Genomic DNA, 24,278 nt, shown 5'->3' with positions numbered 1-24,278 from the left:
GCTGAGAATGCTCACAGTCATTGTGGGAATTTCTGGTGGGAATGTGTGTGCGCATGTGTGTGTTCCTGCAGCTTGCTGTTACCTGTGAGCTCAGTGACACATGTGCACACTTTGCAGGTGCATTTACTTTGGTGTTACGGTATTTTACACCCTCACACCCTTCTAGCCTATGTTAATATTTACACCAAAACTCTTTGCTGGATTTCAGGGGGCCTCTATTGCCTGGAAAGTGTGCGGTAATGTAGCATACATCCACCGTCAGAGAGGCGTGACATGAACAAACAGCACTACACTTGGCGCTCGAGAGTGTCGGTGCATGCATGACCACACAGAGATGCAAAGTGTTGGGCAAAGAGAGGTGGATGGAGAGAGGGTCACTTAGCTGAAGTGAACACTCCAGCGGCAGGGGGGGCAGTCATAAACTAATGCAGGACACCTCTGCACAATAGAAAAGAGCATTTACACCCACACCACACACAGAAAGAGAGGGGTAACGCATGAAAGAAGCACATTCAAATGCACAAACACAATCGTCTCATTCCTGTCTCATAATCCGGCCTTTTTCATTCTTTTGTCTCCTCTTTTTTCTCTTCGGGTATCAAAGCATTCTAAAACAAAACAGCAGATTTGGCATCAATAATGGAGCATAGCGTATCTCCTTATTACGTACAGAGATGCCTACCATGCTGTCACTTTTTAGATGAATAATACACACATGCCGAGAGGGAGGAGATGAAAGGGACAAGTGACAAGATGGAGGTAGAAAAGGGGGAAAAGGTATGGAGTGGAGTGAATAAAAGACCAGAGTGGAGCAGGAAGACGTTAGAGACAGCGTGCATTAACACAGCACTCAAGTCCAGATTGTAGAGTCAGCACTTCTCCAAACTGTCAGGGACAAACTTTGAGTGTCTCGGCCCTCAGATGGACCAATAACAGAGATGCTGTCGCGCAGTTCTCTGAGAGTTAAATAAAGGGGCTTTTACTGCCAAGTGGACCTGCTCGCAAATGTCCCTCTCTTTTGTTCAACTTGGTCTCGCACACACACAAGAGCCGGTCATGATGCTGAGCTCAAGCTAATCCTTAAAAGGTGTGTTACACAGCACTCAATGCTTATCTTAGGATGTAGAGGTGAATTATTCAACATACTAATGTCATGCAATGAGACACGCATGAAGCTCTTTGAACATTGCTCCATATAATCCTCATGTACAGGTCAGGTTTGTCGTGGAAAAAACGGAACAACGTGAGGACCTGGGGTCCCCGAGGCCTCACGACAAGAAGCTAAATAGTAGAGGCATAAATATTAATGTCAAAATAGTTAGCTGTATATTATGTATGCATGACTCTGCCCCGAAGCTCTGAGTTAATTGAATTTGGAATGACACGTTCGCAGCATTTGTGTGTGTTTGTGTGTTCCTTATCTGATATAAATAGGAGTGTGCTTAATGAGGTCAGAATGTATGGTATATGTGTGTGTGTGAGTTTTTGTTTGTATATGTAAACAAATATTTGCTATTTTTGACAAATGAAAGATTATTTATGACAAGAGACAGAGAGCTTGGAAAGCTAGTTAATATGCAGTTTCCATGTCATCACACACACATACAGGTGTTGTTAATACACATCATTTATATTAATGGCTGTAGGCTAAATACCAGAAACACCTATCTGTGCAATGCAGTGCAACTCCCCCCAAACTCCATCCTCCAAAAAGATCATGACGTTGAATCATCGCCTCTCTAACAGGAGGAGTGTTGTATTCGACAGCATTGGTTTCAGCTTGTTGTACCTGATAAACTGGCAACCAAGTGTAATATTCTGTTACAGATGTATCAAACAAAGCAGGAAAAGTTGTGCCATGAATGGAAATCACCATTCTTTTGAAAACATTTAAACATCCTGACTTGGTGGATTTAGTCTTTTCCCTGTTGCGGTTTTTATCTTAATCGTCTCTACGCATCCAGCCGCCAAGCTGCCCAGACACACACTAAGTACTATACACTATTTATTCCGATGCCTATTGCTGCATTTAATCCTTACCTAGTCACAGTCTATTTGTGTACTTTTCTGGATACAATTCATATCACTTCAAAATCCTGCAGCCATCCTCCATGGAAAATGTGTGAATTTAGTAAGATTGACATTTAAGACAAGCTTGTGGGTGAAAACAGATAGACAGGCTGGAGGGGAGGGGAGCTTGTCAAAGGAAAAAAAAAGAGAAGGGAAATGAAGGATTCGAGGACAAATTTGCTGGATCTCCATCTGCGAGTATAATCCTTGAAAAAAAAATGGTTTACAGCACAGTCAGAGAACAGAGAGGTGGGGTGAATTCATGTCATAAGCCACAATAGATCAGTTTCTTGTTTTTTGTTTGATTTATTAAGAAGACTGAGGGATTCAGTGTGAGTGCGCGAGCCTGCACACCTGAGAAATAAGAAATTGAGCTCTCAGTGAATCACTGGTGCTGTGGCGAGACAGAGTACCTTTTCAAATCCCATCCTGTGTGTGATGATTAGGTAGATAATACTTTTCTGTCACTCTTTGTCTGCTTTTCACAAAGAGAAATAAAGCCTCCTTCCTCTTTGCTGATAGATTGTGTGACGCAAAAAGGAAACGATAGCATGAAAATTGTATAACAATGAGAAGAATTATTTATTTGTAAACAGAGGCAGCTGCCTTCCTCAGTTGTGCGTGTGTGTCAACAGCCTTTTACGTGATTAGTGTTGTGCTTGATGAAATCAGGCGCTGCATACTTTTACCCATTAACTCCATCTGTGCGAGCATCCGAACCTGAAGCCGGATGTATTTGCCACCTCTGTGTGCAGGAGAAGCTTTGGCCTGCGTTCAATCGGCAGCTCCTCAACAGAGAACCGAGCGCAGACTTTGCCAGACTGAAGGAACAGCAGCCACCACGGTTTTGGAATACTAATGGAAAATTCAAGGGCTTCAGTTTTGTGTGGGAAGCTGCCATGTGTCAGCACGCAGCACTCAGCATTAAAGTCACTTGGTTTGAGCGTGCGTGTGTGTGTGTGTGTGTGTGTGTGTGTGTGTGTGTGTGTGAGTGTGTGTGATCGTCTTGCCAGCTTGCTTTTTAAAGCACTTAAACCTAAAAGCAAATTATGGGAAAATACACTCCAACATTGAAAGTCTATTCTCGTGCTTTCACTCTAAATCACTGGGAATGAGCAAATGTCTGTTAGTACCTGAAACAAAAGTGAAACCAACACTGAACGATGAAGCCCACCACCAAATCAACGAAGGCTCTCTTTGGGCCGAGCCACAATAAGCATCAGCTTGCTAAGTTTCAACAAAAAGTGACATTAACCGTTATGGCCTTTTTAAAGTTGGAAAATGTGACCTTTAATCACCGTGCCCCATCAGGTCAATCCGTTACATTTTTTAAACACCAGAACATTGTGCCAAACTGCATCATCCCTCAGAATCAGTTATTAGGTTTGACAGATGCACACAGCTGGAGCACTCCCGGATTTTATTGCATGGGGGAGAAAATCAACCTGGACTTGTTCCTCACCCAGTAGAAGGTTAAACGGCTGTTAACCCTAGAAACAGGACTTCACAAAGTGTGTCTCAACTTTACCATGACTGGATCAGATCCAGCTCTTGGCGGCGTCACAGAATCACAGTCAGTGATTCAAGCCTGGAGAGAATATCTCCTGATTTAACACTCTGTTCATGTTTGAACTCTTGTAGCAGCAATCAATAGCATTAAATCGAAAGCTGTAAATCCTGTGTGTCTGTTTTCTCACACTTTGTCCTTGTCTCTGCTTCCTTCCCTGTCAGTGATGCTGCTGGACACAACAGAGTCTACCTCGGAGCTGGGCTGGACCACCTATCCAGACACGGGGGTAAGCAGAGACCTCGTGCTCTCCAGCTGTTGGAGCATTAGAGCCGTCATGTTGGGGGCCAATCCAATGTGCTTCACACATGTTACACATGGCTACGTTTTAAGTTTTATACTCACATTCCTTGTTGGGCTTTGTGGTGTAACTCTAATGAGGGATTGAACACAATAATGCATTTCACATTATTTTGCATTCAAATTGGAGAAGATCAAGTTCTCGCTGCCGGGACACCCTGAGAAATTTTAATCATACAATACTTTGATAAATTGAAGACTCTCTCATTAGATTCATAAACCAGTTCTGTCGCTTTGGACGATTTTATTTATTTATCTTGGCTCTGGTGTGGCTCTCTCCCGTCGCTGACTCTGAGGGAGAAGGGGAATTACTAATAGTAATAATGGCAATAATTTCCAATTTCTAAAACTCCTTACTTATTTATGTTTATCTGTAATGAGGCTACACCATATTTATTTACTTTGTGTATACTTGAACTGTAATTTGCTTTTTGACAATAGAGGCAGTGGGTTTTGTTCTGTGTTGGGGGAATTTGGTGGTAGGAACTTGAGTGGGGAATATGCTTTTGAGAATAAACATAATTTACAAAAAAAAGAAATAGGGAGGCATGGTGTACTCACGATAATTATGCTTTATATATATATATATATATATATATATATATATATATATATATATATATATATATAGTTTCACATTTAAGCTGCTAGAACTACCAGATGTTTGACTTTGCTTCAAAAATCAATGTTGAAAATAATTACCTGTTACATTTAAATGATATTAGTGAAGTTTTGGGAGGGATTTAGTAAATTAAAAATATATTATGCTTGTTTATTAGTAGGGCTGCCTATAATCTTAGTAGACGTTAGATGTTTTTTTATGCTTTTTTCATGCTTTTTCCAAGAAAAATAATCATATCTCTGCTTAACACAATATTTAAAGTGGCGCTTCTGTAGTTCTTTGTGGAGAAACTCAGTTTTACAGATCTGTCAACAAAATCCTATACCTATTAGTTTCCGAAGAATTTTGCGATCCGAGGACAGCCCTATTCATTATGTTAGTCATGGTGTAATGTAATATAATGATGATGATGACATTTGAGTGCTGGGTATAATCAGAAAAAAAGACTTGTAGATGAAGAATAACCATGTCTTTGTTTCTCAATCAATCATAATTGCTATTATAACAAAATTACATATACCGTACATTTCCAAGCTGGGTTTTTCAGAAAAAATATTGACCATGACTAGATCTTCATACTCTGCTCTGTAGATATTATGTTGATTAGGCGTACACGTCCAAACTCCTACAAGTCTGTTTAACATAGAGACAGACATTCACACATCAAAATCAAACATGACTACTGTCGTTCCATTTTGCTAGATGGCACATTTTTCAAGGCTGTATTGATTGCAATGATTCAAATAAACAGCAGGAATAAACAGCAGGCCTCCACTAAACAGTCTCTTTTTTTTGTGTGGACATGTTAATGCTGCAGACAATTACATTTTGCAGAAAGTTACAGATCTCAGATTAGGAATACGGATAAATGTTTCATTATGGGTTAAGGACAGGGTTATTATCTTGCAGGATGGCTGGCATCTGACATTGATTGGTGGAGCTTTTGGCTCACACATCCTGAGAATGAGCAAGGTCTCACCTTGCCTTCAAGACATCCTTGAGGGATTAAATGCTTATTTTTCTATTGGTCTCTACTGTGTGTTTTCATCTGTGATGAGATCTCAGTGATTGAACCACAGATCTCCCAATCTCGAGCTGCTTTTTATTTAAGGTTGTCGCAGCGCCTTGAGCTGTGTAAATGTGTGTGTGTGTGTGTGTGTGTGTGTGTGTGTGTGTGTGTGTGTGTGTGTGTGTGTGTGTGTGTGTGTGTGCGTGACTGTGCTAGGGTCAGCTCCCGGGTCAGTTAAATCCGTTCATCTGTGAGTGATTGTGGCTCAGTTCTAATATGGCTCATAATTACACACACACACACATCGGCTTCATTGTCCTCATCTTTGAGATTATCAGTCAAACTACATGTGAGAAACTGGAGCACAGAACTCGTACTTGTTACTGTGGAGGAAATTCCTATGCCATTTACTCTACCAGTACAGAATAATATTATTCTCATTCAAAGTCCATCATGGACGATATGTGCAAAACATCTGATACATTTAGAGTATCATACAGTGCATTAAATGAAAAAAGTCATAAATCTTAACGCTACATTCATGCACGCTAGTTTTGGCAAACAAGTGAGCCGACAATTACGACCAGCTACCACCAGAATGTTGGCAGCTCGAAAATCACCAGATGAAAATACAGTAGTTTCAAAGCAACATCTGGCGAGCATACACTCTCTCACATGGAGCCTTTTATCACTTAGATTAAAGTTTAACTGTCATTATCGCCCCAGTCTGGCCTCCATAATTGTACATGATGTTTGATTAATTAGGACCCTATGTGTGTTCGGAATTTGCGAACCATGATGGCAGTTGCTAATAGGAAACCATCCATTGGGGTGTGTGTGTGTGTGTGTGTGTGTGTGTGTGTGTGTGTGTGTGTGTGTGTGTGTGTGTGTGTGTGTGTGTGTGTGTGCGCTCGCTCGCACAAGTCAAGCATTTGCATGAGTTCTTTTTTATGGTCTCTGGATGAGAAGTGGTTCTGAGATGGAGATATGGTTATTTGACCTGGGGCATCAAGCTGAGAGAAGTAGAAAGACAGACCAAAAGAGGGGGAGAGAAAAAGGGAGTGTGTGTGTGTGTGTGTGTGTTCTTTTTTTAACCCTTGCCTCACTTTTCTTTTCACATCCCGTCTTTTCTTTTCCTCGAGGCTCTGTGGATATCCTTTTCTGCGCTCTCCTCCTGCTTCTTCTTGCCGTCTTTCCATTCTTTTAATGTACCGACAGACAGCCCCTCTGCTTCTTTGTCTCTGCCTCTCTCTCCCTCCTTTAATCTTTCCCCCCTTTGCCCTTCACAGTCCCAGAGCCACTGGGTCTCTGCTTCATATTCTTCCTTTTATCCCCCCAACTCTCCACTCTGCCGCATATTTCCCCTCAGTGTCAAACCAGCGGGCTCTCGACTTCTTATTCTAGTCTTTTTGCCCTCCCCGTGTTTCACACACTATTCCTCTTTTGTGTGTGTGTGTGTGTGTGTGTGTGTGTGTGTGTGTGTGTGTGTGTGTGTGTGTGTGTGTGTGTGTGTGTGTGCGTGCGTGTGAATGCATATGTCTTTGAGTGTCTGTGCGTGCCTTTCTCTGCTTCTACGTGTGTGTGTCTGAGGCCTTTCCCCTCCCAGTGCTCTGTCACTGGAGAGATTGCGCGGCTCTCTGGCATTTCGGTTCAAATTAAATCACGAAGATGAGTCGTTCCTATTTTTTTCTTCTTTCCAACGCTTCATTCACCCCTCCTCCCCAATCTGCCCCCCCCCCTTTTTTTCTTCATAAGGGAGGGAGAAAATGAGACTAGAATAGGGATGGGAGGGAAGAGGTGGGGGGTTTGGGGTCAGAAAACAAATGAAAGCTGTGTTCCTTCAAGGTACAGAAGCAAACTGCACGCAATGCCACACACAGATACCAGCGGCTGCTCTCTCTACCTGAAAGTCTAAGCCTTTTGCCACATGGTCAGGCTTTTGCTGCAGCCACCTCACACACATACTGTGTACTACTCACCCACTTTTCTCTCCCCATCTGCATCCCTTCATTCCACCATGTGCTCTCTGTTGTCCCCTCTATTCCCCTCCTCCCCATGCCTGACAGAGAGTGAATCACGGCCCGGGAGAGAGAAAACTGTCCTTTCACTCCATTAGACTGACAGCGCCTCAGACTCTTTCTATCTGCTCACTGATCTTATCATTATTGCAATTGGACCAAATATGAATGCACTCTCTCATGTGCGATGCTACAAAGGTTTTTGTTCATACTGGCTGTCAGAACCACACAGAGAATCGACATGATCATGCAGAGATACACTAACAAGCACAAACACCGAAGCACACATACCAAATGCGCCCTGATAGGGTGTCAGGACCTTTTGTCCATTGCCATTGTTGCATTGAGAATACTGATGATGAGGCCTAATGCATAATTCCTCTGTGTTACAACAGAAAAGGCCCTGCTTGTCACTTAGGGCTACACAAGCTTAAAGCAGAGCCTTTTCATCCTTGGAGGCACCGTACTGTATAATTGGTGAAACTAAACCCCTCGCCTACATTTGCATTTTGACTCAGCTGACAGAGTCTCATTCAGAGACGTGTCTCTGCGCTCGTGTTTTCTTTCTGAAGCTACAAAACTCATGTCCCAATCCATTTGTGCATCTACAAGTATTCACATTCCATAAAATATGACAAAAGCTGCTCGTTTTATTGCACAGCAGCTGCCACAAGTCAGACACACAAGTGTCTACCACCTGTCACATGTGAACAGTGATACACATGCAAATGCAGAACCAGTGCAAGAGAAAAACAAACCACCTGTTACATTATGAAACTGAATTATTGTTTGTATAATACAATATTATACTACTGTAACAAATATACCCTGTTGCACATATGTGGACTCTCGCACCATAAACACTAGACACATGAAACCCAAATGATCTAAATGGCTAGATCCTAGTAGAAGAGAGGAAATATATTTTGTTTTTTGGTAGAAATTAATTGTCTCTTGATTATTACAGTTTTGTCTGTAACGCTTAAAAAGTTGTTTTGCTCTAAGTGAATGGCTCAAGTGATTTAATTAACTACTGGTTTTATAATCATTGATTACCTCATTAGGCATAAAGTCTATAACTAGGACATAGAGATGACCTACTTCATTGGGCGCAGTAAAAGAACAGCGTTTCACTTACAGATTCAATAACACTGTGTGTGTTATATCATAACAAAGCAAATGCTCTATTATACTTATCTCACGAAGAATAAAGATGTCAAACATCAGTGTGTGATGTTAGTAAAGGACAGGACCCACATGTCAGCAACACCGGCAGTGTGTTCAATATTTACCTTGTGATCTTAAAGATATAAGGACGATTCTTAACTGTGGACAAACCATAAACACAGCAGTGTTTTTAGAGTTTACACAGACTGGTTACAGACCTCCCTGCCTTAGATCATGTTTCTCTTTTACAAAGTTGGGTTTACACAAGCTCATAACATTGTTTCTGTCTCTCTCAGTGGGATGAGGTCAGTGTCCTGGACGACCGGGGGAAGCTCATACGAACCTTCGAGGTCTGTAATGTCAACCAAAATCCCCGTATTCAAGACAACTGGTTGGCGACGCCATTCCTGCTCCGCCACTCTGCTCCACGGGTGTTTGTCACGCTGCGTTTCTCGGTGCGCGACTGCGCCAGCCTTCGATCGCCGTCACCCACCTGCCGAGAGACACTCACCCTGTACTACAAGCAGGCCGACTCCCAGAGAGAGCTGGAGAGGACCTGGGCAGCTGAGGTGAGGCCAAATACAAGATTTATGTATTTGCATAGCATGCAAACACAAAAAAGCCTTTCACATTGTTAGGAGCAGGTGGCACTTATACGATAATAGCTTTATTTATATAACAGATTCTCAGACAGAAGTTTGGACAAGACCATGTGCCATTAAAGAAAAGCTGTGGACAAGCTGTTGTTTGCTTTACATGTCTTTAGCTATGTTTCAGATGTTTTGCAAAACGGCTCCAGTTTGTATCCAGATTATTGCAGTTTAGCAGACCCTCTTTCCCAGCTATTCACTTCACCAGAAAAACTCATAAAGCAAAGTAAAATGCAATTTATATTGATGTTGTGCTCATGTTACTTTAAAACTGCAAAACCTCCCATCATCTCATGACAAGGAGTAATTGTATAATCATCCTGATTATTGTCGGGCTTGTCAAGAAAAGCTGTTGAGAATGAAACACTGGTGTGAAGCACATACTTGTTGAGAACTGTGGTTTACAAAATGCTAAAATATGCCACTGCGGTCTCTGGAAATGTCACTTCAGTCCCACTAATTACATCTTTGAGGCATAAAATATACAACTGTGACCATTTTACACTCATTGCAGGAAGCTCTCTGAACCTCATGTGTTGTCAATGAAGAATGTCTTGAAGTGACTCACACTGACTGTCCAAAGATGTTTGATTTATTTATGCATTTAGTCGTTGTTTTTTCTGGGACATTTTGAGCTACCGAGTCTGAATTTCCTGAGCTACATGTGCAGTCACAGTCACAGTGGGAGGGATGCAGTATTTGAATGCATTGCTACTTAGGGAAGTGAGATGCCTTTTAAAAATGTAAATCAAAGCCTGATGAGGAATCAGACGAGAGTCAGGAAGCACTGCAGCTCTGAAAGTCATCACAGGGACTTGAGCACGGACCCCCACCGGGTCCTGCATATATACAAGTCAACGTTTACTCTTCTCACCAAACCACTTAATATTATTCATGTGCCTGGGAAAAATGAAGCAAACTCTGAGCTTGTTTTTCATCTTGACATTTTCCCTTTTCTTTAATTTGTTTCTTCATCTGATTTTACTAGTGCAGTGCACGTTCAAAATGTGCTTGTTTGGACCGGGCTGGTTGCTTGGCCTCCGGTTTTGCTTCATGCCGTTCAGTGTTGTAACATTTAATAGTGGTCCCCTCAATACACAGCACACTTCTATTAAATATGTCCTGTAGATCTCCAGAGCCCACACTCAACACTGGACACCTTGGGTCCTCAGCAATATATTTGTCAAGTGTGAAGTTGATCGGATGAGAAAATGACACATACATTTGTCCGTAGATCTCCGGTCTCTCTTTCTTTATCTGTTCCTGAATGTACTGTAATGAGCAACAGAGAGCGAGATGTACGCAGCATGCTGGTCAGCGGTGTAACAGTTAATATTGTAGCGAGCGACAAAGAGCGAGATTTACCCAGCATGCTGTTTGGTGGATTAACAGTTAATAGGGGTCCCCTCTTAATACACTCCACGGTGTGTACATAACGCACTACTAATAAATATGTCCTGTGGCTCTAAAGAGGTCCACTCCACACTGCATCCTCAGCGATACACCCGCCAAGTGTGACGAAGGGCTGTTGAGTAAATCGATGGACTTAAATGCAGACAGAGCTTCCACTTTAGTTAGATGCACTGTATATTTCCTCCTCCTGTTAACTAGCTCATTTTAACGTCCATCATTTTCCTTTTGTGGACCTTTGTCCTTCCTGTCAGCCACACTTTTTCTCCGTGCTATTTGGTTTTCTCTTGACCACTAATTGTCTTTCCCTCCACCGGCTCTGGTCTCCACTCTGTTCTTTCCTCACCACAGCCGTCCAACGGAGAGAAGGAGACCAGGGAGGGTTGGGTGAAGATCGACACCATCGCGGCTGATAAGAGTTTCTCCAAGGTGGAGCCCAGCTCACCTCACCAGTATCAACCCAACAGATACAGCCGAATCAACATCAAGACACGCAGCTTTGCCCCACTCACACGCAATGGGTACGCATCACTGTGCGTCACTATGTTGCTCACGATTACTAACGTTGTCACTCCCAAGGGACTAAATGTCCCCCATCTTAACACGTGACCCTTGTTTCAGATTTGTCCTGGCTGTCGTCGACAGTGGAGCTTGTGTTTCCCTCATGGGTGTGTCCGTCTTCTATCGGCGCTGTCCAGCCACCAGCGTGCACTTGGCATCCTACCCGGCAACTCCCTCAGGAGCTGAGCCGACCGCCTTGGTTCCCCTGGGCGGGACATGTGTCCCCCACAGTAAAGCACAGGGAGGCACGCCCCCTCGAATGCACTGCAATGCTGAAGGGGAGTGGATGGTTCCTGTGGGGGGATGCGTCTGTGATGAAGGCTATGAGCAGAACCTCAATGGATCTGCCTGCTTGGGTAAGTCAAAGAATACTGATACGCCTGATTCCTCATCAAGGTCATTTCACTTTTCGTGTAAAGTAGCATCAGTATCAGCCTTCTTGTAATGGTTTAAAAAGCATTCCAGTAAGTTAGTCATGCACCTCCATTAAGTCAGGTAACTCGTGAGACACATCAAATACAAAATTATAAATATTCAAATTGGTTCGGCAGAGGCTGAGATATCGGTTACACTCTAAAGACATTGGCTCCTACATTTCCCATCATGCAACAAGAATAACACTCCGGTTTGTAATGCATTTTGTAGTATCCAAACTCAAACTGAGATTATTTTGTGAGACTTGACAAAGCTTAAAGTTACAAGACATACAACAGTTTTCACAGGTGGAGTAGAGTTGGCATGTTTTTTCAAAAACTAAAAGTATATAATTTGTCCAAATTGTTTTTCCATCTATTGCGTTGAATCCAAAAGAACAACAATAGCTATTGAACAGAAGGTATCATGACATGCAGTGGATCAGATAGTGTTTTATGAATGACCCGCGCTGGATTTCAAGCATTGCCCTTTTGCATGCATATTCTGTGAAGGTCCTTGGAGATCAAATATTTTATTTTTTGCCCATGTTCTAAAGAAGTTTGAATTTCTATTTGAAATTAATTAAAGTTTCCTGATCGTTTAATCAGTGACTTTCCCTTTTAATTGCATAAAATAGTGACTCTGTTCAAGCTCATTTTAACTAAAATATTGATATCCCAAAATAAAAACTTTTAGGCCACTCTTGACTTCCTGTCAGCTCTCTTCTTGGCATTTGTTAAGATACGAAGCGTCTGGATCAATATTGAGAGGAGCTGCTGTCACTCTGATACTCAACCGTGTTTGATGTAGAGACCAGAGGGAAGCGAGGTTCAGGGTTGAGATGAGAATAGGAAAGGCCATATTGTATCCATGCAGTGAATTTTTAGTGATGTAACATTTGCAAATATTCTGTAATAAATCGAAAATGGTGAGTAAAATAGCGTTTTACAGGCATACCTTCAGAAATACAAAGATGTTAAATTGGTGATTTACTGCTAACTTTACTAGAGAGTAGAAGAGAGGAGAGGCATTGGTTAGCAATTGCAAAAGTGGTCAAAAACATTTTAACTTCTCAAAGTGTGTGTGTGTGAGTGGGAAAAGACTTTGAGAGATGTCCAGACGGACAGGAAGGGATATCAGGAGAGAGCAGGAGGAGGAAGGACAGGAAGAGAGGGAGAGAGCCACAGTGAGAGGGATGTGACACATTTAGGTCATGGCGATGTAAAGGCCACTCGTCTGTGACGAGTGGCAGAAACCGCAGGGGGAGAAGCGGGGGAGTGGAGGGAAAACAGGGAGAGGTGGAGGGAGAGTGAAAGATAGGAGGATGCAAGTTAATGACTTAAAGAACTGAGCGGGCAAGAAACGTTGAGGTTGTGAAAACGAAGGAGTGGATGATTGTCCCTTTGTGTGAATAAGTAATTATGCTCAAGTGTATCTTGCTGCATTGCTGATATGTGCTTTCCACATACGTCTGTAAAGGATTACACTATACAACTGAAGCCCACCAGGAATTTCAATGGCCATAATTGCTCAGCTCCTTTGCACAGGGGCCCTCAAAGTCTAACTACCTCCAGCACAATTAATCCTCCAATCCTGCCAAGTCAGCTGTGAAATGTGTTCATGCTTACATCTGCCCTCGGCCCGCCACTAGTATTTGTCTGCATTAGATTGATATTTACTGACAAATCACCCCTCGACACAACTCAGCTGCCGGAGCAAAGGCTCCCAGTGACCGTCTATGAATGATCTAACACATTGCTGCCCACGCTGCTCCGGCTTTTTGTTCCTACTCTGATTTGATTATGTTTTGTTGATCACTTCACTGACTAATGATGTGGACTGGCATCATTACATTGTTGTCCGCTCCGGCTCCCTGGGAATGTTGAGAAAAGGGGCAGATGGTTAACTGGCGACGCAGTCGTGAAGAATTATTAACAGTAGTCGGTCCTTGTTCTCACCAGAAAGTGGAGCACCGAACTTTCTTAACTATTCAAACTTGTACATTTTGTTCTAGTTTGAATTAATTACCAAGGGCATTTAATAATAGCTCAAGGTGAGCAAAGGAAAGCACTGAACGTATGTATTGGTTGGAAGCTGTAATTAAAGGCACAAAATTGTCATTGTTTTTCTATTTACACTTTAAGAGAGAAATGTAACACTTTTCAGAGAAAAATTAAACACTTTATCAAGAAGGAAACCAACATTGTTTTCCACTTACAAGTGTGTCATCTTAACCTACATGCATTTCATTTAAGACTTTATTTAGCACCCTGACCAGTAGCCTGGGAAGATGTATTGTCTCTGTTTTCACTTATTTCATCAGGTTGTATTGGGCTTGTTGTTATTTCAGTAAATCACTATAGGGATAATTAATGTTTGATATCCATGTGAGAATACTACACCCAGCACAGCTTTGCCCCCTCAAGCAAGACATCATTTTAAGGGAAAAACTCTAAAAACATACAACTGAGCTGAAAACATAAGAAATACGCCAGTGCAGAAGTGAACCATCATGTTTTTGTCTTCGCAAAACATTTTACATCATATTCGAGAAGCAATAACATTTGACATTTTTGTCCAAAGAGACTTATGCTCAGCAGTGGCGTGGCTTCGTGGATGACAGTCAGTTTTTTAGAGGTTTGGTTGGCTGAACGGAAACGTCTCACCAACTATCGGATGGATGGCCATTCTGTACAGACATTCATGGTCCCAGGAGAATGAACCCTCATGACTTAGTTGATTCTCTGACTTTGTCTGACCTCAAAGTTTTCTCTTATAAAAAAATAAAATATCTCAAATCTTACGGGATTAATTTGCACAAAAGACTTTACAAACATTTATACTCTTGAACCACCAACTATATTATTGATGGGTTGTGATAAACTGACTTTTTACATTGAGTAAATAATCCATACATATTATTTATTTAGAAGAACACTCAAAATCTTAAATGTACCTGAATCCTGATTGTTGTATGCTAATACTCAACGTCATGTTTTTCCACCCACTCAAACCACTGAAAAGAACACTGAAAAATTCCCATCGCTCATCGTAAGAAGCTGATTGAGAAGGTTTTCAGCAACTTTATAACACGTAATAACAACTTTATTTATTTTATTGCATTTTTAACTACACATTTTTATCGTATCTGTTTTTAAATGAAACTGATTCATAAGAGCATATGAGCTCGGGTGAAAACTTTACGGTCGTTTTTTGTGTGATGCCTGATTATTCTGATTATTCTGATTATTCAGACTCGCCAAAACAACACTACACCATATAGACTCATGATAAATGTAATAATCAACTGAAACATCAAACGCTTACTAAAACACAGCTGGCATTTTGGCAGACAGACATTTAAAGATCGTTCCTCAACTATTTATAAAGCTGTTTCTCACAAGCGAGTCTCGAAGAACATCTGGCTTCTATACAATCGCTGTGACATTCAAAGCTCAGTTTGTGGATAAAAACTCATCTTTAGTCTTCTGAATAATGATAAGGACAGAGGCAGACGACAAGCAGCAGCTGTCCGATGATTTCATCCTTTGACATTTGTATCCCACGAGGGAGACGGAGAGGCGGAGAGAACAAGCGGAAACACGACTGAGCATGAGACACAATTACACCTGTTCATCCAAACATGAAACCGTCCTTTACTTTTGGGGTGGTACATCGTCCTCAGAAAAGCTCCTTCCCTCTGTGTGATTCCTCTCAAACATTAAGCCACTGTCGAGGATTTGGGACAAGGATTAGTGCCGGATGCTCAAGTGGGCTCTGAGTTCATTTGGACCCATGTTGATATTTTCTGTGGCGTGCGACTGAAATATTCAACACGTCAGATTGTCCTGATTTGTCACCCACAACGCTCGCTCTTAGCACGGACACATTCACGCACTATCCTGAGGCTTGTTGTGATGGAAAACAAGAACATTTGGCCAGGGGAGGAAGTAAAAGTAAGAGCGCACGCATGATATTATTTTGAGTGTGATGACTGACTCTTCTCTGCTCACAAAAAGAAACGTTTCACCAAACAGCGTGGACATACTCCTCAAAGCACACAGACAAGACCTTTTTTCATTTTTCAGCGTTTGTTCATAATTGTTATCCACCACGATATATCAAGTAGATCCTTATGAGCCATGTTGACATTCAGTTACTTTTCCAGTCTATCAATAAAGATCAAGCATTGAGCCATACTTAGTTGAGAGAAACGATCAATGAGATCAAGTATTGACCGTTGGCTGGACGCTGTGGGAGAGTAGCTCGATGATGACAACTATCACAACACTCATTCATTCTGCATGTTAGATAATAAGTCCAAGTAGTGTAATGATGAGCTTTTTTCTTTTTTTTTCTGTGCTTCAGGCTTGACACAAAACATTGACACTCAATTTCCATCTATTCACATTATACTTAACATTTTCTGTCATTTGTATTTCCTATATTGAGTGCTGCAGGAATTACGTATTATTGGAGACCAATCCAGTAGTCACACTGGTTCCCTTGACAAAAAACAATTGGATTTTCTTCCACTGGATTTTGGTTTATTGCAGAAAAGAAGCTCTATGACAAACACACATTTATGATACTGACACATATTGTTCAGCAAAAATACTTTTCACAAATTAACTTTCATGATTTTGTTGGTTAAATAAAAAAAGCTAATTTTTTAAAATTAAAAGCTAATGTTAGGCATAAAAATAACTTTACCACGTTTGCATGACTTCACGTCACAACCACTAAGCTGAAGGTGGACTCGTGTTAAATATTGTCTCATTTAGCCAATTGTTAGCTCACTTCCTTTTATAAGACACTTCAAAGTTTCAAAATTCACGAGTGGGGTATTTACTAGTGTATTTTATGTTGTAAAATGAAACGTTAAAAACTCTTCAGCTTGTTTTCACCACAGACCTTATTTGGGACATATCACTAAAAATCTATCTGTGCAAAGATTTATAGCCAGTTCAGCATTTTGTTAAGCTTAACTGTTATAGTGTCGATTCCAGCAGAAAATGCTTTAAATAATCATTATTTATTCAGCACCAAACAGCAGACAGACACGTTAGAGAAGAGTGGAGCATTTAACAGCTAAATAGTCAAATATTTCCATCAGGATACCAAAAACATCTAAAAGAGAGGAAACATTGGACACTAATCCTAATGATTGATAATGTTCCTCCATCACTGCTAGACATGAGAATAAGCAATTTATTTATTAAAAAGGAGAATAATGTGCTCATCAAACCTCAGTCGGCCAGGAGCAGGACAAACACATGAAAAAAAAAGAAAGTCAATACACGGATTATCTCACAAATGTGTATTGAGGTATAAGGTCTATATATACACACATACAATTACAGCTCCACTTCCAGTTAGTATAATTTGTGTCCACGTAGTGTTTCTTCCACATGGATGTTTGCCTTTCAAAGACTTGTTGCCTCATTAAATTGATGCGAACCTGCAATGTCCAGTGTAGGAAATAACGAAATGTCTCTTTTTTTGTTGGGTTTGTAGGATATGTGTTGTTGAATTTATTATTATCCAGTATTTTTTTTTATATGTGCAGGACAGGGACATGCTTTCTGTAAATAAAGCCCATGTACTGTTTTTAGCTACAGGATGGTCTCATATACAAGAGCTGCTTGTATATAAGAAAATCAAAGCATTGCTTTCTTTTACATATGCCTGTGTGCTGATGGAGCTTTTATGTAAATCTAATCAAGTATTATAGCACATATACTGAACAACAGAATGTAGAGAAAATAATGGATGGAGAGACGCAGAGGAGACATTTACAGTTGGAACCATGTGTGCTCATCTCTCCTGTTGTGTGGTCGCATCTGTGACCGAGCTTATGTGTTTGTTGTATCCGAGAGAGGGAGGGAGGGAGAGAGATGGAGAGAGATGGAGGGAGATAGAGGGAGAGAGATTATGCTGCGAGCCAAACGAGGGAATGAGCGCATGAAAGAGGGAGAAAAAGAGAAATTGGGTCAGCGATCTACAAACCAAAGTATTATGTTAACGTCAAATTACTCACGTCATTGCTTTTCTATATTTCTGTTTATCTTCTCAGAAATTACTTTCAATTTTCAATTGTACTTGTTTTTTCTCTTAACAGGATTTAATTTTGTTTGCATGTAGCCTTTGCTAAAATAATCATTTCCCCAAATCATTCTCTATCCATTTATCTATCTATGTATTTTTTTGTAATTGTATTTTTGTTATTTTTCTCATTTTATTCTTTAATCGCCATGTCATCAGCGAAATATGTCTTAGTTTTGCTGCTGGCACCTATAAAATACATTAATCTAACCACATCAGATGCATCAGTAGCTCTCAAAATGTGGAGTAGAGCAAATCATGATTATTTTTCATATGATTATTTTAAGATTATTTGCTTATCTATATTTCTCAGAGTTGAGCATGACATCTTCAAAGTGCTTGTTTTTTGCCTCAAACCCCAAAATATTTAGTTTAAGATGATACAAAACATAAAAAAGGGCAAAACCTCACATATGAGATGCTGGAGCTATTGTAGCTATATATTTAGGCTAAAATAATTACTCAGTTTCATGTAGCTGCATGTTACATTTCTGACAATGCAGAAATCCCTTAATTAAGTGATCAGTTCAGCTCTTATTTGTGAGTTGATTCATAACAAATGTATTACTTATATATGTTATTGTGACTGTCATACACTACAATATCCATGTGTCAGTGGATCTTTAACACCAAGCATAGCTGTAACTGTACTTTCCAGAATGTACTGATGTATGATGTAAAGGAATCTGTGTCTCTGCCATTATGGCCATGAATTGTCTACTTTACAGCTGGGAGATGGATGGATGTAGCCGGCAGTGGGGGGATGGGGGTTGCACATCAGGCAAGAGGGCAGAGGACTTGCTCTCTCGTTGGCTGCTGTAATCAGGTGGACGAAGATGGGGGGAGGGTTGATGCCGGAGCTCGTAACGCCGATGAGAGGCTTTGTAGCAAAGTCATGTTTCGTGTCAGAGCTGTAAGAGAACACATTTGGTAATGTGCAGCCGGGACATAAAAGATTGAAGAAGGAAGATTTTTCTCTCTCCTCTTTTCCTCTTTCTTCGTTTTTCACCCATCATCTGTCGCTCATATACATAATCCTCTTGTTCATCCTATAACCGTCTTGGGCCGTCCTTCTCTATGTTCACTTCTTCCCCTTTTCTAGTTCATTCTCCCTCTGTGATCTCTCAACATCCTTTTACTTCTCTCCATCCCCCTTTTTTCTCCTTTTCACACCTGTTTGAAAGTGAAGTCAGCTCTCTGAGACAAGTGAGAACACAGAAAGCCTTTTATCTGTTTATTCTTCACCCTCTTTCACTTCTTACCGTCTTATCTTCTTCTCCCACACACCATCTAGGATACACACATGCATCCACTGACACATACAGTGTGTCACATTTGATAAATGCTCTTGACAAGGTTATGTAAACAAGGTGAGGGGTTCATTCCTCCTGACCATACAGAGCACACACTCATCCTCTCTTTTCCATCCCTCTGTTTAAAAACACATGAGATATCCTTCCTTCAAGCCATTGGTCAGGTGCTATCAGCTGGGCCATTTACACACTCAAAGATACAAGAAGGCCTGGCTGTCTGTGAACACAAGCACTCTACATTTAGCTCGCAGACAAAGGGAGCTCTTTTTGAATGATGCAACCTGTAGTTGACTCTGCTTTCGGCGTTCACACAGTGAAAATGGCAGCAGACCAACCCGGAGGCACAACCCTCAATGTTCTCATGGTTCTGCCAGGACGAGCACGCGGAGCTTAGCAGCATGAAGTGTGTTCTCTTGACCCCAGAGCTCAGCTGTCCTGCTTTTGACATTAACAACTGCCACATTTCACAGATTTTCCACTGTAAAACGCATCAGTTCAGGAACAGCCTGCACGTTCAAATGGTATTTTGTGTGTGTGTGTGTGTGTGTGTGTGTGTGTGTGTGTGTGTGTGTGTGTGTGTGTGTGTGTGTGTGTGTGTGTGTGTGCGTGCGTGCGTGCGTGTGTGTCTGTCTGTGTCTGTGTCTGTCTGTGTCTGTGTGTATTTGCATGCATTCAGTATGGGTGCTGTATGTATGCATGCATTTGTGTATGCATTTTTGTGGCTGTGTGTGTGTGTGTGTGTGTGTGTGTGTGTGTGTGTGTGTGTGTGTGTGTGTGTGTGTGTGTGTGTGTGTGTACGTAGAGGGGTACGGGTAGAGATATGGATGCTTTGAACTTAAATGGATATTATATTGTAATGGACTATATCACTTGATTTGTGGATAATCATACAATTCATTATTACTGTACTAAGTTTCGACTCAATTTCCTTTTTTATTAGGGAATAATTACACATATTCTACCGTGACGATCATGGGATTTGGTGAAAATATTTTTTTTTATTTGATACAAAATTTACTTTCACAGGTTGAGAAAATCCATCCACATCTGACAGTAATAGTTGGACATTTGAAGGGAAATGCTTATTTGCTTTTTAGTGGAGCGTTAGCTGAGAAGATTTATTCCGCTCTCAAATCTGTCCATTAAAGCTAAAGCCAGCAGCTGGTTAGCTTGGCTTATCACAAAGTCTGAAAACAGGGGGAAAGCTGGTCTGGCTCTGTCCAAATTGAACCCAATCTACTTACTAGAACCTCTAAGCTCGGACAAAAAAACTAGTTTAAATGACACATAGTGGCTGTTTCCAGTATTTACTGTACAGACACGAGAGTTACTTTAACTGCGAGAAAGCGAAGAAGTCGATCTCTCAGAACTATGGTCCAGAGTCACTGTTTGAACTTGACTGTGTCGTCTGGTGGTTTTGTTGCTGTCTGCTAGCGTGAGCCACTTCCTCTGTATATGACTGTGCTCGACAAAACCAACAACAAACAGCAGGCCGCTATGTTTTAGATGAACTTTTGACTCAAAAGGAACCACAGGCCAAGATCAAATTGATGCTTTACCCAAAAATAGTTTGTGTTATTTGAGATTTGAAAGGTTTATGTGGTTCTTGTGAGGTCAAAATAGTTGTTTCATGTATAGTGGAACTTGTGTGGAAAATGTGTTTTTTGTGTTCAAAGTGTTTCTATTTTTTAATGATAAGCATCAAGTAATTCCTCTTCATTTATACAGTATGTGTTCTACACCTAATCAATTAACCTATGATCATTAACCAACCTTAATACTATTAAACCAATCTTATCTCCAGGACCACTTACTCGCTTGTTCCTGAGCTTTTGACCAGGATAACGAGATCCTCAGACTTTCCATTTTCTACATCTTCAGATTCATGACATTTGAGCAAAAGCGAGTAAAGACTTTGAGTTAATATTGTTTTAAACTGCTGTTTCCATGGTCAAAAATGTACTTTCAACCTCTTATACTGATACTTTTGATTTTGCAGCTGAAAATAGAACTACTGGCAGTTTTCAGTTTGGTTTGTTCATTTATTTTTCTGACCCTTATGTTTCATGGTTTAAAGAATATCATAGCTTTCGGTAGATGAGATACTCATGTCCCAGTAATTAGTCAACTCTGTAGAGACAGTGTTATACAAAAACCCTGCTGACTCCTAGTTGACACAGTACTGGACATCACTGACTCGCACCTCTGCATGCTGCGCTGCGCCTATGCTTTGCTTGAAACTACAAAAAGCCATCTTGGCACCGCACAAGCCATTGGAAATGATAGGTTCCAGAGAACAGTGGTGCTGTTGTCACATTTTGTGTGAAAAGCCAAAGTAAACACTTCATTTATTTGACGGTAAACGGAGAATAAAGCTCAAGCCTCCTTGTGTCTCTTGGTGTCCCTCTACAGCTTGTCCGGTGGGCTACTTCAAGTCCGTTGCGGGCTCCATTCCCTGCTCGGTGTGTCCCTCCAACAGCAGAACCAGCCAAGAGGGATCGAGTGTGTGTGAATGTCGCAGCGGATTTTACCGGACAGCCAATGATGCCAACTCTTCTGCCTGCACAAGTGAGCTTTGTTGGTTTGTTTGTTTTTGCCGGGCTCTCAGGGATGTGGTCAAGGGGCCTCGTTGGTGATTGTCATCTATTCAGACTGTGAGAACGGTGATGCACAGAATACTTTTTTTTTAATCATAATATAATGGGAGTGTAATTCCCATTATATTCTTAAAAATTAAGTATTTAGTTTCTCTGCTCCCTTAAATTGTGTCACAGCCAAACTTTGTTTTATAACGTTCTTTCCATTACTTAACTTAATGTTTTAAAATTAAATGTCTTGTCAGGAAGCAGCTTCTTTCATATCTTAAACTTTTTAGCAGGTTTTTCCAAGTGTCCGCCGCTTACATTATGTATGTCAAACCTCTACCCTTCTCTCTAACTTCTCCCCAGCTCCTCCGTCTGCTCCGGTCTCTCTTTCCTGGGAGTATGAGAGCGCCGATGGCGGGGTGTCCTTAAGGTGGCGCCCCCCAGTGGACATGGGAGGCCGCAGTGAAGTGTCGTACGGAGTGGTGTGTCGCATCTGCCCTTCAGCCACCTTCAGCAACCCAGCGGCGTGCTCCTGGTGTGGAGAGGGCGTCACCTTCAGCCCCTCCCAGACGAACCTGAAACAAACCAAGGTCACCCTCAACAATCTGCTGACCAGAGTCACTTATCTCATACAGGTACTGTAAAGGCACACAACTCTCTCCCTTATCACCTTGTAGATCGTCAAAAACCGCCTCCAGAGTTAGTTTTACAGTAATAGTGTTTGAACTGAATCAATGCCAAGAGTTGGATGCTATTTTAAGATTTTTTTTGTGAATGTTTCAAGGATCCACAACACTGTAAAATGTTCCCTTTCATTGAAATGAAATAAAGAAAAACAATCATTTATTTTGGACATTTTAGACAAAACAAAGTGTTTTACACACTGATTGCTGATGCTGATTTCCTGTAGCCGTTATTCCATAAGCTCCAAATACACAGTAACATGTATTATTTAGCTTGGGCAAACTTGACTAAATCATAGCTTATTTCTTATTCATAATGGGCAGATATTTCCCATTTACTGGTGTTTGTTGACCGGCCAACACAGCTGCATGTGTGAGGATTTCTTTCTCAAACAAGCACGTCATAAAAGTAAATAGAAAAAAAGGCTTTGTCTTTCACATCTGTGTGTTCTCCTTATTGACAGGTGCAAGCCATGAATGAGGTGTCAACTTTGAGTCCTTTTCCAGCTCGATACACAAGCATCAATTTCACTACGAGCCAGTCAGGTGAGCACCGGACAGAGAGGATGAAAAAGATGAGATGAAAGAGAAGACATGCTCTGATGATGATGTTTGTGTAGATACGGTGGGTGTGTGTGTGTGTGTGTGTGTGTGTGTGTGTGTGTGTGTGTGTGTATGCATGTTTGTGTGTGTCGCTCTCTATCTATCTCTCTTTCTCTCTCTCTTTTTCTCTCTCTCTCTCTGCTCCATCTTTTTTCTTCCTGCTCTTTAGACAGGAGGTTGCTCGAGGTTACAATATCCTGTCAGGTCCCATTATAGTCACTGTGGAGGAAGAAAGGGAGAAACGAGAGATTGGAAGACAAAAAGACAGACAGAAAAAGAGATGAAAGTAGACTAGTGGGAAGAGGGAGAGGAGAGGATAGTGGGCCATTGTGCAGACAAAGTACACTGCTATGTGATTTTCCAAAAATACTGATCAAGATTGACTAAAAGTCTCCTTGAACCTAAATTATCTAAAAAACCTTTTTGTGTCTACTCTCAAAGTATTAATTAAATGAAAAGGAATGCCGGAAAGTCCCCTCGCTGGCATGCATAGCCAGCACTGACTGTAACTAGATCCTGCATGGTGCTCCATTAAAAACTTCACTTTCATGCTCTACTAAATATCCTCCACAAGTTCTTTAACATTGCCCCCTTGTGGTCACGATCACTTTAACACAACGTAACTGTTTTATTGTTGTAGGATGATGGGGTTAGATGATCGATCATCTCATCCCTCAGGGGAAACTTAACTCCAGCTCAAACATCAGTCATCTGTTCTCTACCACAGTTCCCAGCACAGTTCCCATGATGCACCAGCTGAGCCGAGCCCCAGACTCCATCACTCTCTCGTGGCCTCAGCCGGACCGGCCCAATGGAGACATTCTGGAGTACCAGCTTAGATACTATGACAAGGTGTAGTATAGTAATAGCCCGAAACATACATGCCCAACGACTCACAGCAGGAGTCACCACATTATGTTCTTATTCTGCATCCCTCAGGGTTCAGATGTGGACAGTGCAGCGAGTGTGTACAGTGAGACCAACACGGTGACCATCAACTCTCTGATCCCCGGTTCCATATACGCCTTCCAGATCAGAGCTCGAAACGAACGTGGCTACGGCCCCTACAGCAACACCATCTACTTCACCACGCTGCCTCTGGGTACAACTCTCATATACTGTCATACCAGTGGCATCCATTTTAGTCAGAATGCATTACTGAAATTAACACACAACTGAACTGGTGGGATGTACCATATTA

At 41.4% G+C, this 24,278-nt stretch overlaps 1 protein-coding gene across 1 annotated transcript in view; it reads left to right on the top strand.

Annotated features, from left to right (window-relative positions):
• ephb6 (eph receptor B6) overlaps nucleotides 1-24,278 on the top strand; it is a gene marked incomplete at its 5' end in the record, with an annotated part of 35,736 nt that overhangs the window by 6,000 nt on the left and 5,458 nt on the right. The window contains 9 exons of the mRNA XM_079227814.1: nucleotides 3,802-3,866; nucleotides 9,050-9,322; nucleotides 11,165-11,334; nucleotides 11,435-11,730; nucleotides 21,619-21,774; nucleotides 22,155-22,426; nucleotides 22,939-23,020; nucleotides 23,805-23,929; nucleotides 24,017-24,179. Coding sequence (XP_079083940.1) covers nucleotides 3,802-3,866; nucleotides 9,050-9,322; nucleotides 11,165-11,334; nucleotides 11,435-11,730; nucleotides 21,619-21,774; nucleotides 22,155-22,426; nucleotides 22,939-23,020; nucleotides 23,805-23,929; nucleotides 24,017-24,179 — 1,602 coding nt within the window. The remainder of the gene's footprint in view (nucleotides 1-3,801; nucleotides 3,867-9,049; nucleotides 9,323-11,164; nucleotides 11,335-11,434; nucleotides 11,731-21,618; nucleotides 21,775-22,154; nucleotides 22,427-22,938; nucleotides 23,021-23,804; nucleotides 23,930-24,016; nucleotides 24,180-24,278) is intronic.

The sequence above is a fragment of the Taurulus bubalis genome (genome assembly GCF_910589615.1).
Source record: "Taurulus bubalis genome assembly, chromosome: 12".
Lineage (NCBI taxonomy): Eukaryota > Metazoa > Chordata > Actinopteri > Perciformes > Cottidae > Taurulus > Taurulus bubalis.
Note: the sequence above shows the minus strand (reverse complement) of the source record. Positions and strands in the feature narration are given on the sequence as shown.